This window comes from Neopsephotus bourkii, unplaced genomic scaffold (genome assembly GCF_033783945.1).
Source record: "Neopsephotus bourkii isolate Nb327-2 ecotype Australia unplaced genomic scaffold, CSIRO-AGI_Nbou_v1 NB_951, whole genome shotgun sequence".
In the NCBI taxonomy this organism is placed as follows: Eukaryota; Metazoa; Chordata; class Aves; order Psittaciformes; family Psittacidae; genus Neopsephotus; species Neopsephotus bourkii.
The window spans coordinates 3,419,690-3,434,339 of NW_026901445.1; the positions used below are offsets into that span (position 1 = coordinate 3,419,690).

Sequence of the window (14,650 nt, forward strand, 5' to 3'; positions counted from 1 at the left end):
TGATGTGGAACTGCACCCTAAGTGACCATTGCTGGGAACACCAACTTAGGGAATAGCACCACAGTGTGTTAACAGTATCTGAGGAGATAGATGTCCTTTTGTCTTCAGTTTTATTTCAACTTAGCTAGTAAATGCAATGTAATGAACCAAACTCACCTGTGTGTCTGTACTGGGATTCCAGTCAGGATCATAAATAATAACCCTATCAGCACCAGTCAAGTTAACTCCAATGCCACCAACGCGAGTTGTCAGAAGAAAAATAAAGATAGATTTGTCCTGTAATATGAGAGAGAATTTACTAAAACAAAAATTAACAAAGCAATAACCAGACTTTTTTTTTTTTCCTGGATTCTTTTGTTATCAGCATTATTTGCAAAGATGCAAAGGGAGCCAAGAGAAGTAATATATTGTTTGCCCAATATATCTTTTGACAAATAAAAGAGTTGATCTAAATTTCATTCACTGTTGTCCAATAAGCCTCCTTTTGCCCCCTTTTCAACGGTGTTTCTTTTTCTTAGCAGACAACCCAACCTAAGTGTGAAAGAAGTGGTGACTTTTTTCTCCTCTCATAAAGAAAGTGGTTTCATTTGACTGAACTCCCAAGTTTTGTATTTCAAACCTGAAGTAGTATACTTAAAAACAGACAAAAAAGGAATGCAATAGTTTGACCATATTCACTAATAGGCATTAGTGTGTGGGATGCAACATCTCACCTCATTGTATCTTGTTACAAGGGGCTGTCTGGAAGCTATTGTGGTGCTGCCATCCATTCTGAGGTAGGAATAGTTTCTCTCTCTCACAAAGACTTCAAGTATCTGCAGCATCTGTTGTGATGGGAAAAAATAAAATCCAGACATGAAGACTGAGTGACAGAGCAACTGTCTGATCCAGTTACAAGAATTTCTCATACTAACTGCAGTGCCAATCAAACAAGATGACAACCAAAAACATTTTAGTCATCAAAACGTTTTACTTTTTTAGTCTTAGTAGCAACTAAAACCAATTAGCTCATCTTACCTGTCTTGACTGAGTGAAAAACAACACTCTGTGACCTTGCTTGTGCCAGATTTTCAGCAAGGATTCTACCACTATCATTTTCCCTGAACGTTTCCAATATCCAAATTGATCCGCTTCCTCCACTTCAGCATCTGGTACACCCTCCAGAATTTTGGGACCACCAGAGAAGAGGTCAGGGTGGTTGCAAATGTTCCTCAAAGCTACTAGTCCTGAGAAAATCTAAAGAGTACAGGAGAAAAATATTTTTAGTTTCTTTACAAATAGTTGTATCTATATAGGAGAAAAATAAACAGCAATGGATGAATCCAGCCCATTCCATTCCTACATTTATTTGGTCATGCCACTACGTATGGATCACTAACTCTACATATTTCAAGAAACATTTCTGAGGGAAAAAAAACGAAAAACCCAGACATCCACCAAAGCAGAACTGAGATCAGTGTGCTTGCTTCCCTTTCTGCTCAGAATCCAGCTAGAAAAACGTTAAGATCAGTCCATGACTTTATCCATCAAACTCTACCTGTCTTTAACCTTAATTAATGCCAACCTGCATGTCTCCATTGAGAATCTGGTAAACTTCTTTAGAGTTGATGTACTCCTGATAGACTTGACGCTGCTCATCTGTCAAACGGCAAAATAGGACCTACCAAAACAAACAAACAAACCACTCAAGCTCAAAGACTGGATTTTGGAGAAGGAGAGGGCTCAGATCTAATAGTAAAGATAAGCAAACCTGTTCATTTTTATCTGGAAGTGAAACGCTCATTTTTACATCAGCCTTCAATCTTCGCAGCAAATAGGGGTTTATGGTGTCCCGTAACACACAGGCACACTTGTATGCAGTTTTTACCTGAAAAAGGAAGAAAAAGCAAAAACTGTAATTTGGTTCTTGATATTAATTTTAGCAACAAGCAAAGTTCCATAAGTAGTAATAAAAAAACCTAATAAAATGAGATGGTTTATGATTTATGTGGATCTACTGAGATATTTGATACAACATGAACTGCAATGAAATTCATGTTAGCAACAATGACACTAAGTATTTCTCAGATACCACTAATTTATCTCTTCTACTTTAGTGGTCTTTAAAAGAGACTAGAAATATTTCTTTTAGAAACCAATCTAAGAAGTAAATGTAAACTTGCACAGAACCAAAATCCTCATGAAAAACTGCTAATACATATCCTGAAGATCAAAAGGAAAGCCTGCAGCAATGGTGGTTACCGGGCAATAAGTGAAGATTAGTGCTCGCCTGAGACTATTAACACACACGCAAAAAATCAGTACAAGAAAACCCCCACGATCACAGAAACTAAAGGTCACTCTGGCCTTAAATGGAGCATATGGTTCTATAATGGGTAATGGATGTGTGAGATGGGTTTTATCTGCACATAATGGCTAAAAATACCTTCATTTCTCTTAAAGCAAAACAAAGAATATAATAAATTATTGATATATACATATATAAACCAAATTGGATGCCCAATTTAGTAAACTACTAAGCTTTAGACAAGGAAATTACTTGAACTCAAAAAGAAAATAAAACTTTAGAAATGTATGTGTGCAAAACATTACAAAAATATTTTAAAGGATACAAGTTTATTAGAATTTATATAAAACTTAACCTGCAGCTTATTATGCAGACAATTTATTTATCAGCTAATTTGAAAAATGTTTAAGTCATAAATACTAAGAAACACAACTACAGAGATTAATCGACACACTTATTAAAAAAATATTCCAAATTATGTTTTCCTTTCAGAATTGAATAGCTTATCTACTTTCAGACTTCCAATACTTACTTTAGCTTTTAAAATGAAAGTTTTCAATTTGAATTTAATTTGATTCCTCTGTTTCACAATTCACTGAAGCTTGATATCAAACAGGTAAGTTCTATTTAAATGCATGAAAGTGTAAGATCAGGTACCTCTCACCCCAATTTACTTATCTTTACATCGAAGAATACTTCAAATTAATTAAAATTTTAGGGCTTTTGGCAAAAAAAACATGTATAAATGGAACAGTCTCATGTAGTTGAACAGGTGTTTTCACATACCCAGCAGTAAAACACACATGCAACTCTCTTTCGGGTTAGTGTCTAGAACATACAGCATGAAGTGTGTTTAAAAGGCAGTTTTCATAAAACATAACAGTTTCCTTCACACAAAGCGATATTTTTTAAGCATTTACCTGGACAGCTGATGCATTGGAATATCCTCCCATTGTTATTGGAACAGAAAATTGCTCCATGAACACAGGTAGTGTTCCCAGTTTCCCTGGGTATACAAAGTCAAAGAGGGACCAAAGCTCCTTTAGGTTATTCTGTATAGGGGAGCCAGACAAGATGAGTCGATGCGGTGTGCGGAACTGTTAATAAAAAAAAAAAAAAAAAACAGAAAACCAAAAGGAAGTTATTTTCATGGTGTAACCTGCCTGCTGCCTCAGAGGATATTCAATTTCACCTCAATGAATTCTTATCTTAAAATATGTGGCCTCCTGTTCCTGAAAGAAACAGCTTTTGCAATATATTGTCCATAATTTTTTAGCAGAAAATGAACACCAGCAACCTGACATTTGTCCCTACTGGTAAATGATGACACAATTTAAAACTTCTGATAATTTTTTATTCTCTACCAGGCTTCTGTAAATGCCAATGTAAACTCATTTAAAATGTTAAGCAAATTAAATAGTCATATACAAACCACTGCAATTTTCACTTTTATTCTGTATTAATGGTCAACTGTGTATTTTTATCATAACATAATACAGGCTATTAGATTCTGGAACCACCTCCCAGAGTGCTTAAAATCGTTAAGTACCTGTTTGCATGCAAGGGTTACTGCAGCATTTGGATTTCGGATTTTGTGACCCTCATCCAGAATCACATAATGCCAGTCATAGCTGTGGATGTTATCTTGCATCAGTCGAATGTATGAATAAGATGTAATTAAAATTCCGTGGCATGAAGCAATTTCACGAATTAGTTTCACCTAAAATCAGAAAGTGCACGTTATTAGTAACAGTGAGACAGAGAACTTAAATTTACTGAACTACAGGTTTTCTGCCCAAGGGTCATGCAAAAAGTTTTGAAAAAGCAGATGCATAATTTACTTAGCAAAGAATAAGTACAGGCAAGATTTTGACTATATGATTCTTAGCTCATCTGTAAAAAAATGAATCCTGTGTTGCAACAGATCAGAATTTAACCTGAAGCCTGGTCAGAGGGAAACATTATTTTTTTTTTAAGTTTTTTTTTAAAGCAGTGTCTGAAAAAACAAACATTAAAGGAACCAGTTTCTCCAAGTTCTCCTATATTCACCTCGCAAACCCAGTTTTAAGTACTGCACGCAAGATCTAGAATGGTAGAGGAAAAATAAACAAGTGAAAAACAATCACAAAAATCTATTTGGTTAAACCTAAATTCTGTCCAATCTCTCTCATTAACAGAAATCATATTTGTTATTAATGTTCACATTTTGTGCTTCTCCTGTAAGCTACATCCTTTGCCCAATATTTACTAGTCTTTATAGCTGTAAATTATGTAGGGCAGGGACAGTCTATTTCATATTTTGCAGCATTCACAGTATTCAAGACTCATCTTTCCTGCATTTATCCTACATATGTAAATCTAGAAGACTTAAAGAGAAGATCATGGTGTGGGAAGCAATTCTGGATGAAACAAATGTAAAAGAATAAAAGAAGTAGAACCACTATAGAATTTGCTAAAAGAAAGACAAGCCCCTTATTCCTAGAAGTGCCTTTAAGAAAAAACAACAAAAAAACCCCAACAAACAAAAAAACAACACACACAAAAACCCCCCACCCTACCCCCAAACATCCCTCCACCCCACCCCTCCCCTGAAAAGAAAACCAATCAAACTCAGAACCCAATTAAAACAAAAGGGGAAAATCCATCTCGAAGACCCAGATGGTCTTGAAAGTCCATCTCTTATTGGAAACATTCTTGCTCAGACACACCCCAAGATTAAAAAAGCCCTTCTGCATTTAACTGTTCAAGAATTTATACTTTCTGATTATGATCTCCTTATAAAACGATGACCCACTATTTAACATTGACACCTCGATTCTCAAGAGAATACATAATCTTTAGAACAACGTGTATTACAGACAGCGTAGGATTTCTAGGCAATCTTAGACATCCAAAGCTTAATTCTGCTGGTACATTGCCCATAGTCTGCACCCGTGTCCTGCAGTCTCAGCACTGGCCTATCATAGAATATTGTAGACATCTCTACCCAAACACTTTAGACAAATCATCTCGGGCGATTTCAAATTAAAAGCTCGTAAAATATGTAACCTCTCCTAGTTTTTGCAATTAATAGGGTATGTCTGCAATTAGCCTGACTTACAGAATGCTACACTGTTGTCATTAAAAGATGTTTTGTGAAAGTGCTGCTGTTATTATGGAGGCTCAAGAGACCAATCCCTCCTAGAGGGCAAACAGTGGACTAGTAGAAAACAACAGCCATAAATCACGTTGTCAGGTATCAGAGAGAACAGAAGTGAAACACAGGCACATGAAGGCCATTCACTGTAAACACACCACAGCAGAATCCTACTCAGGATTTACTGAACCTGTAATTAATTAAAGTTTCCTTCAAGCTAAATTTTTAATAAACAAGGATTTGTGCTGACAATGAAAAAATACAACACCACAATTTTATCAGCTCACACTGCAACACTTATTAACTCTCATTTTACTGCTCTGGGTACTTTTTCAGAGGTTGCCTTCATTTTAGTTGCTGCTCTTGGAATAATGTTAAATATTTTAAAATATGATAACAGATTTAATATTGATACACACTGGTTTGAAGCTGTGGCACTCAGGAATTTATACTACTTTATCATGTATTCTTAAATTCACAATTTCTGTTTTGGTTAGATTCAGACATATTTAATTCCCCCCCTCCAAAATAGACTTTAATGAAGTATTTCAGGGCATGCAATCTTAAGTAAACAAAAATTGCTATTAACAACAACAACAATAATACAGCTTAAGAGAGACAAATCTACAGATGCCAAAAGATTACACAGCAGAAATTCCGAACTCTGGCTTTTAGAAGATACTAATGAATCTAGGAACATGCAAGTAGATTGAGCAATTCTGATCTTGTATTTCTGTTCAGCACAGTATTTCAGGCCTTTACGACTCAAGGACAATATTTGCTCCTAATTTAGGGTGATAAATTAATTGTGTTGCCTTATCTTCTCTGGGACACATGCAATATACAAAGATTGGAAGATTTTTGGCAAGCACCGTTTCTTAAGGCTAAAATGTTCACAGTTTATTCTAAGAATACACTTCTGTTGGCACCTTGCTGTAGTTACAAGTTTGTTTTTGAAGCTACAAAAATGGAGCAATTTTTTGACTGATGCTCAAGAGAAATAAGGTTTATCATTTTTAGCATAGCCTTTAAAATTTTTTTTTTAAAAGGACGTGAATTCTGTAGTATTATGTATGAAAATGATAATTTACTTAGAAATGTGTATGTTAAGATTGAACTATACTACTGAAAACTACGGAATTCTCTAAACATTCAGATACCTTCAAGACAAGTGTAAACTTTGAGAGATACTATCTAGTCACTTACACAATCATACATCACTTATGAATCAAAAATGCTTGCTTCAGCAGGCTTATTACTATCTCATAACCAACCATTAAGCCCAGAGATCCATAAATTCAACCTATAAAACCTCTATTATTTCCCTGCCCCCAACAAAACAATCTAAATGGCACCATGAAGAGGCTTCAGAAGAACACATTACAATGTTTAATAATGTAAAAGTTCCAATAAAAAGAGCTAAAGCACTTATTACATATTTAACAAGAACACTACTTCTTGTGGCATGTTACTAAGTTTATCTGAGTTTGGTCCTCAACTCAGAAATAAAGCCTCTGGCTAAAACAGAGGTTCCACATGCAGTCATGCCAATAACCAACCTCTGCAGCTTATTTTCTTTACATGTTGATCGTGTACTCTACTGTGAGGTTAGAAGGTCTAAAAGCTTCAGTGCACAAAGTCAATGGTTCTACTATAGAAACAGAGGTGCAAGCATCATGAACTGACATTTGCTTTTGAGGGCTCCATTGTGTCCAGCATTTGACCAGATTAAGGGAATGTAAAGTTATAGCTTTACAAACTGTATGTGATTACCACCAGAAAGAATTGTTAAGCCCAGTGATACCTGTTCTAAAGGTCAAGAAATTAAAAGTTTAGCCTTGATCTTAAAAAACCCAGCCTCCTTCCATATGTAGTATGTTAAACCAAGATAACCAAAGTTCATGTTGCCTCTTACATTCTATGATTTACAAATGCTTATGTGCCATCAGAAGTTTTGAAACAACAGGACAAGCTCTTGGTATAGAAGGCTTTTATCCCTACACTTACAGAGCTTTCTTCCCCTCATCTTCTGTTCTATATCATACATAAAACTATATTTATGATACACTATATCAAATTTACTTCTTTATTTTCTCTCATGTTTGAGGGTCTCAGAGCACTTGATATTTACAAGTCACTTTAAGCTACATCAAATACAAGTGTAAAAACACAGTGTAAATTCAAGGTTGACAGCATTAAGACAGTACCACAGAACATACTTAGCCACAAATGCTGTACCTTGTTCAGACTGAAAGCTGACTTCACATAGGAAGACTACTGCTTAAATCTGGTTCTTCTTACTACTTCCAACTTAGGCACATTTATCATCATAAAAGAAACAAATGATCTTCTGTGATCATAAATAATAATAATAATAAGGCAACTTCTACATTTCATCCAAATGCTTTAAACTAGCTCTAAAGTCTTGGAAATGTATTCAACCCTCTATTGTGTCTTTCTTCCATCATCTAAAATACCAACCTGCCTTCCCTTGTGGATAGCTGAAGGCCTTTAAATTATTAGTCATACTTCAAGGGGTGAAACTGGAACTCCACACTTCTTTCCCTTACTGCCAAAATTGTCTACCATTGTTACTTTAGCAAAGGAATGAAGTAGTCTCTTTTGAAGTATCACATATGCTAAAAACCTACACGAATACTACAGCAGCACAGATATCTAAACAAGATGTCTTGATGCATCTGAAACAGGCTGACAACTTTTGCAGTCAATCTGGTGGTCGCAATTCAGGCTGCTACTTCATACTATTATTGTGGAAAATCCTAAAGTTGTTTCCAAAGAAAACCAAAATGGACTGGGAAGAGAGGATACACCAAGATAAAGACTGGTGAGCCTTTCATTTGTCACACTGCTCAGAAGTCCTTTTGTAACACTAAAGAAGTGTCACTGACCAAAAAGATATGCAAAGTATTGCCTAGTATCAATTTACAATAAAACAATTGGAACAGATGTCTTCACCATTCCACTGTCAAGCAAATATTTCTGTGGGCAAGTCTAAACAACTGGGAGACAGGATCTTGTATTGAAGCTTGGGTACCTTAGAAGGTGCAACAGAAAATACCTATTCATAAAAGTGTATACTTCACCACTGCTAAATAATTTAGTATTTGCTAATATTTCAAGATTCCTGACAATGTTGTTGTAATAATTATACAGACCCATCTCACTGAAAAGATCAACTTGAGTTCTAACAAATTCAGCTATTTCTTCAGCTATTGTCTCTTTCTGCTTTGTAACACTGTCTTGCTTTATGGGACACTTTGCTTAACTCTTTTCCTCCAAATGTAATAATGTAAGTTATAAAAAGATGTAATTGTCAAGAGATCAGATCAGCACTAACATATCCATAGAAAGAATGTATATTGGAAAGAAATTCTAAGCAGGAGTGAATTTCCCTGGCCTGTATTTTACATTCTAAATTTTCAGTGTACAAGTGTTATTTATGCTCATAAATCAGTAGTAAGATTTTCTTGCAGATATAAAGGCAACAAAAATGGAAAAGGGTTTTTGTTTGGCTTGGTTTTGGTTTTTAACTTTATTTTAGTCATATGCCTGCTCTTCTTTGATTAAAAGGCATCTAGGAAAAAAAATGCACTAGGTGAAGATCACATCAGCAGTGACAGTTGTTTGAAGCATACTTTTGGAGCTCTCAGAAGATGAGGTATTAGGGCAGAATTAGACAACTGAGCCTATCTAAAGGGATCATACAGTATCCAGATTCCTTAATTTTAAGTTGTGGAGTAGGCATTTGTGGGAGGATAACAGGAAGGTGAAGTCCTGAAAAACCTGATGATTCCTGCAGATGGAAAAATTTGAGCCAGTCTATCAACTGTATTAATTAACAAATATCCCAAAATAAGCGCACATGATTTAATTTAGGAAGACATGCAAGCATGTTATTGAGGTCAACACACTTCCAGGGTTCAAAACCATACCAGGTTAATTGAACAACAGGAAGCTATTAGCACATTAGAGTGTGCTATTCCTTTTTTGCCATGTACTGTAACTGTATCAATTACCTCAGAATAGGTTTAATCAAGTGCAATTAAGCACCATATTATTTTAATGTTATTACAAGAAATTCAATAAATATTTAAAGAGAAATTTAAAAATGCTTTTCTAAATCCTGAAAATCCTTTTTAGCTCCTGAAATATGAGGTCAAGGGAAAATAAAATCTGTTGGGTTTGTTTTTTTTTTTTATCCTTCATGGTATCAATGAGTGAAACTTCAGACAAGTCAGGCTTGTGAGCTTAACAAAGGAGTAAGAACATGCATATTAAGAGACTGGCCAAAAAAATTAAGGCAGAAAAGGCACTGCTTGAAAAAAAAAGGAAACCCAACAAAAGTAACACTGTCATTAAAGAAAATGCGACAGGTGATATCAACTGACAACTGAAGAGAAATTGCCTGCACAAGCAAAATGTATTAAATACTAGATCAATTACACACTGATGCAGGGAAGTGCAAGGAAAGAATTAACCAGTACTAGTAGCACGTATTTGGTGCACAAGCAGTCTAGTTGTGAATGCACTACTGTACAAGCAAAGCTCAAGCAAGAAACCTACATTTAATTTGTTCAGGCAACACTAGTCTGTATCATAATGTGGAAGTATTTCGTGTCATCCCTTTTTTACCCAGCTTCCTAAAAAAATAAATCTATGCAAGACAGTGAACTTTTTCTTTTAAAACAATGAGCAAAAGAGCACAAGCTTGCTGACAAACGAGCACACACAGGGGACTGATGGTTGTTTTTTTTTTTCTTTCTGTTTGGGTAGCACAAAAAAAAAAGGGGGGGGGAAGAGCTTTTTGACAAAATGGATGTCAACCATTACCTTTTTCTTGGTATAAGAACCAGTTTCATGGAGAACAGCAACTCTAAATGGAGGCCACCAAGTGTGGAATTCTTTCACCCACTGATGCATCACAGTCGCTGGACAAACAATCACTGTTGGACCCAATCCTTTGTACCTAAAATAAAGTATTCAAAACCAACAACCTTTAACATTAAAGAGATACTCTATACAAAGTGGCTCATCAAAAATACAGACACATTAAAATGACACGTTATTGTTCAAGTGGTATATGAGAGCTAAGGAAATTAATTTGCACTTTATTTTTCTGGAAGTCTGTTTTTTAACGGAAGATGAAAGGGGTACTGCTGTAAGAACCTATCCTCTGAACAGTTTATGAATGCATCTATCAAGAGGAACACAGAAATAGAAAAGCTCCAAACAATAAGGCATAAGGGAACTTCCTCCTGTGGTAATACAAATCAGGTTTGGGTGACTGCTGTTTCTATAAAAGAAAAGAAACATTAACAAACAAGTATTTTATTACTTCTATTAAAAACAATGTGTAGCTAGTCTCACAAATGCACTTAAATGCAGGTGTTCTTTCATGTTAGTAATAAACTGTACTATTATCACCATAATTTACAGATAAGGAAAAGACTCTAAAGCAGTAGAATATATCATCCATGGCAGTTGAGGTCTGAGCTGGGCTTAAACTGTCTTGTAAGTTTCTTATTCATAATCATATGATTGTTTTGGAGAATTACTAAGGACATTTGAAACAAAGTCTTTCTGTATATTAAGTTCAGAGCTACTCTTAACATTAAGAAGAGAAAAATCTCTCGCACAACAGCCAAACAAGAAATATTAGCATCATGAACAAATACCAACAGTCATATATAGGCAACACACTAAGTACTGGTTACTAGTAGCTATTTTTCAAATACATTTGCTCTTTATAAAACAGAACAAAACAACTTTGCAGGCAAATGCAATAGCTAGTTATCACATACTGATCTGTGCCTGGTGAACTAAATACTATTCAAATGGTAAACAAATAAACAATTCAGAAGATCACAGTATACATCCAATATCACATGCATACAGCTATAAGGAAGGATTTCCCAAAAATCATCAGTACCCTGCTTTAAAAAAAACACTGTTAATGCCTTCAGAAACTGTTGACATTAAGAAATAATATTCTTTATTAAAAGCTTATACATATGCAAAATAACAACCTGGATGCTGCTTATGTCTTTCATTATGGAAAAAGGATTATATAACAATCTCACACAGCCTAATTAAAATCTCCCAGCAATCCAAGGGGAAGTTAGAATTTAGAGATGCAAAAAATAGCATAAACTATGCTATAAATCCAAATAACCACTGCTACTGATCTATTTACAGCAAAAAAGCCAACTGCTCTTAAGAATATCTAAAGCAAGGAAGCCATCTTTCCCCAAATGTATTAGTTACTCATTCGTCATGGGTAGTAACAATTTACCTCTGTTTATTCCCCTGGTCTGCATCAAACAAGCTCACATGCTGGGTTTGTCTGGGCTTTTTTAACCCCACTCAGCTTATATAAAGAGTTCACACTTCCTTTGATCAATTTTCAGAAAATCCACTCCACTCGCTGTTGGAAACCTCTTCTGTGCCTAGTCTGGCTCTAGTCACTTTCCACTAGCAACATCTTATTCTTGTCTCAAGAGCTTTTATTTATTTATATAAAAGAGTCATCTAACCTCTTCCAGTCTCGGCTGTTTCACAAAACTAAAGAAACCATGCACTACTGCTTGCTACACTTAGGAGGCATCCTTCATTCTCCTTATATCACTACAACAGATATGCTCCTCTACCCTTCCAATTTACATCTGTTTTCCTTGAACAAAAGTGACAATGATAATACTCCAAAACAAAGTTTTACTGATACTTCATACAATGATATTACTACTGCCCTATCCCTACCACAAACAAATTAATTGGATGTTATCAGAACTGCAAACAACATCTATTCCTGCAACTTACTACCAAGAGAAAGGAAGATGTAGTCATACTGTATTTATAATCTTCAAGTATTTTAAAAATGAGCAGAGGAAAACAGTCTGCATTATAACCAGCTCTACTGCCAAGCACCAGCAAATCACACCTTCAAAATGAAACTGAAATGACAACTAAAACCTAGGGAAAATAAAAGAACAGAGCAGCAAGAGCAATACAGATTTTCTGGAGCAATGGATTTTTATTTATGTAAGCACCATGGAAATTAATCTCTCTGCCACAAATAGTAGAGACTGAGCTTTAAAGAGCACATTTGAGTAAATAATCAGTGTCTAAGCTTTTCAGCGGATTTTCTCATCTGATCTCTTAAATGAAGCAAAGTTTGTAACGAATGGTAACATCTTTGTTAAACAAAATAATGTATTTGGAAACAAGCAAACTTGTGGATCCCCAAGCCCTTCAACAGGTTTCAACAACAGATTTCACCCTAGGTTAACAGCCTAGAGACGGGTTTCTTGAAGTTTGCTGCTGCTTTGTTTTTTTCTTGTGAAGGGACCATTGGTCTGAAAGCTATTGCTTGTTCCAACTCTCAGCTTGTCTAACAAAAGACCTTTCTCTCTCTACAAATCTTCCTTCCCTTATGTCCTTACTTCACCATAGCTGCAGCACTTCTACTGATCCTTCACATGACATTTGGTTTTCCCCAGCTGTATGGCTCCCTAACTTGTAAGTTATTCTTCATGTAACAAGTATTTCCTTACTTCAGCTAGTCTCCAGGCTCCCTCAGAATCAGAAAAATTACATTATATATTGGCCTTTAAAAGTTTTAATATAGTTTCCCTGCTGTATCTTAGGTCTTGAGCTGTAACTGTGTAACGATGTCAAGAGATGTTCGTGAGGGATTTCCATCAACTCAGTGGTTCTCCAAATGGGTCAGGGAACATATCTACACAAAATAATCTGTACAGTAGCATCCTTAAATCAGGCAGGCATATCAAAGTAAATTAGCTGGCTTGAGTGATGGAGGATCTGGAGGGCTTTTAAAGTAAAGGCTATAGTAGGAAGCTACTAGAAAAAAGGTAGCAATATTTTCTCTTTAAAGAATTATTTTACAAATTATGCATATGCTGAACGTGATTTAAATACACCTCTATATAAAGTTAATTATTTTTGTTTAGCATAGTACTACGATACTTGCTTGACCGCATGTAGTCATTTACATCAGGTAAACAGGCCAACAGAGCTAGGAAAAAAATCACGTATTATTCATGTATGCATTTGTAAATCCAAGGACACCAACAAGTATCTTTTCCGCTAATTTCACCTATGAAGACGGAATTTAGAGCATTTTTCAGTAACTAAAAAGCATAAAAGACCTCATAAGAAAGGCCAGTCACTGTAACGTCATTTTGAAAAGCAACAACAACATCAAAAAAAAGCAGATGGAGTTCCTTTGTATAAGTTACTGTTTTACTATAACTACTATTTTTTTTTGCCATGGATAATTCTATGCCGATCAGAAACTCTAGCTTTCGTTGCAAATCAGCTTGCTGCTTCCTGTAAAGCATTTACCTGGTGGCTTGCCAGAACAAATATTTTAATGTAAAATTTAATAAATGGAACTACAGGTATTACATCTAATTTAAAATTCCATATTGTGTAAACTATTGATATTAATGTAATTGAGTTTGTAAACAATCCATTTGTGGAAGCTAACCTTAGACACTGTATTGACCCAAAATACCTAGTGCGGCTCATCTGCAAAATGAAGCATCAATGCCTGGAATTCATTAAAAGTGTTACATGTTTAATTTTTCCTGCCCTACAGCTCCATTGTCTCGTAAAATTTTTCCTTTGATGTCCCCCACTAAAAGAATTAAAGGAATATTGTAATTGAAATGTCATTAATAATTCACAGGACCCTCCTCCACCAGCAATACATCTGATGAAATATTAATTGAGCTCCACAGACTGACAGTCTGCAGAGGAGCACTTGCCTGTAATTTGAACCATGAGTCCTGATCTTGCTGTAGCTCAGACCTGCCAAGAAGGCAATTATCTGGATGGTCTTGCCCAATCCCATCTCATCTCCCAGAATTCCTCCTGACTGCTGGCAGTGCAATTCCCAGAGCCACCTAACACCTGTCTGCTGGTACCTAAAACAAGGAAAAAGAAGATGGCAAACGTTTTGACAATACAGATCATAACAGAAAGTACTCATGAATTAATCATTTGGCAAGGTTCTCACACTAGTTACAGTAACATGCTGGATGTGTGTTTTACATGAGTGCTGTATTTACTGGGTCATACATTTTTGATGCATACAGACATTACATGTGACTTTCATTCTTTATGCGACACTAAAACATTTCTAATTAAACTGATAGTCATAGTAATTAGAGGGTATTTTATTTCAT

At 35.4% G+C, this 14,650-nt stretch overlaps 1 protein-coding gene across 1 annotated transcript in view; it reads right to left on the minus strand.

The window, feature by feature from the left end:
* Positions 1–14,650, minus strand: part of ERCC6 (ERCC excision repair 6, chromatin remodeling factor) — a 39,472-nt gene that overhangs the window by 7,311 nt on the left and 17,511 nt on the right. The window contains exons 6-14 of the mRNA XM_061358854.1: positions 14,231–14,389; positions 10,275–10,410; positions 3,837–4,007; positions 3,208–3,384; positions 1,751–1,867; positions 1,565–1,660; positions 1,018–1,236; positions 714–824; positions 157–276 (exon numbers count right to left, since the gene is read on the minus strand). Coding sequence (XP_061214838.1) covers positions 157–276; positions 714–824; positions 1,018–1,236; positions 1,565–1,660; positions 1,751–1,867; positions 3,208–3,384; positions 3,837–4,007; positions 10,275–10,410; positions 14,231–14,389 — 1,306 coding nt within the window. The remainder of the gene's footprint in view (positions 1–156; positions 277–713; positions 825–1,017; positions 1,237–1,564; positions 1,661–1,750; positions 1,868–3,207; positions 3,385–3,836; positions 4,008–10,274; positions 10,411–14,230; positions 14,390–14,650) is intronic.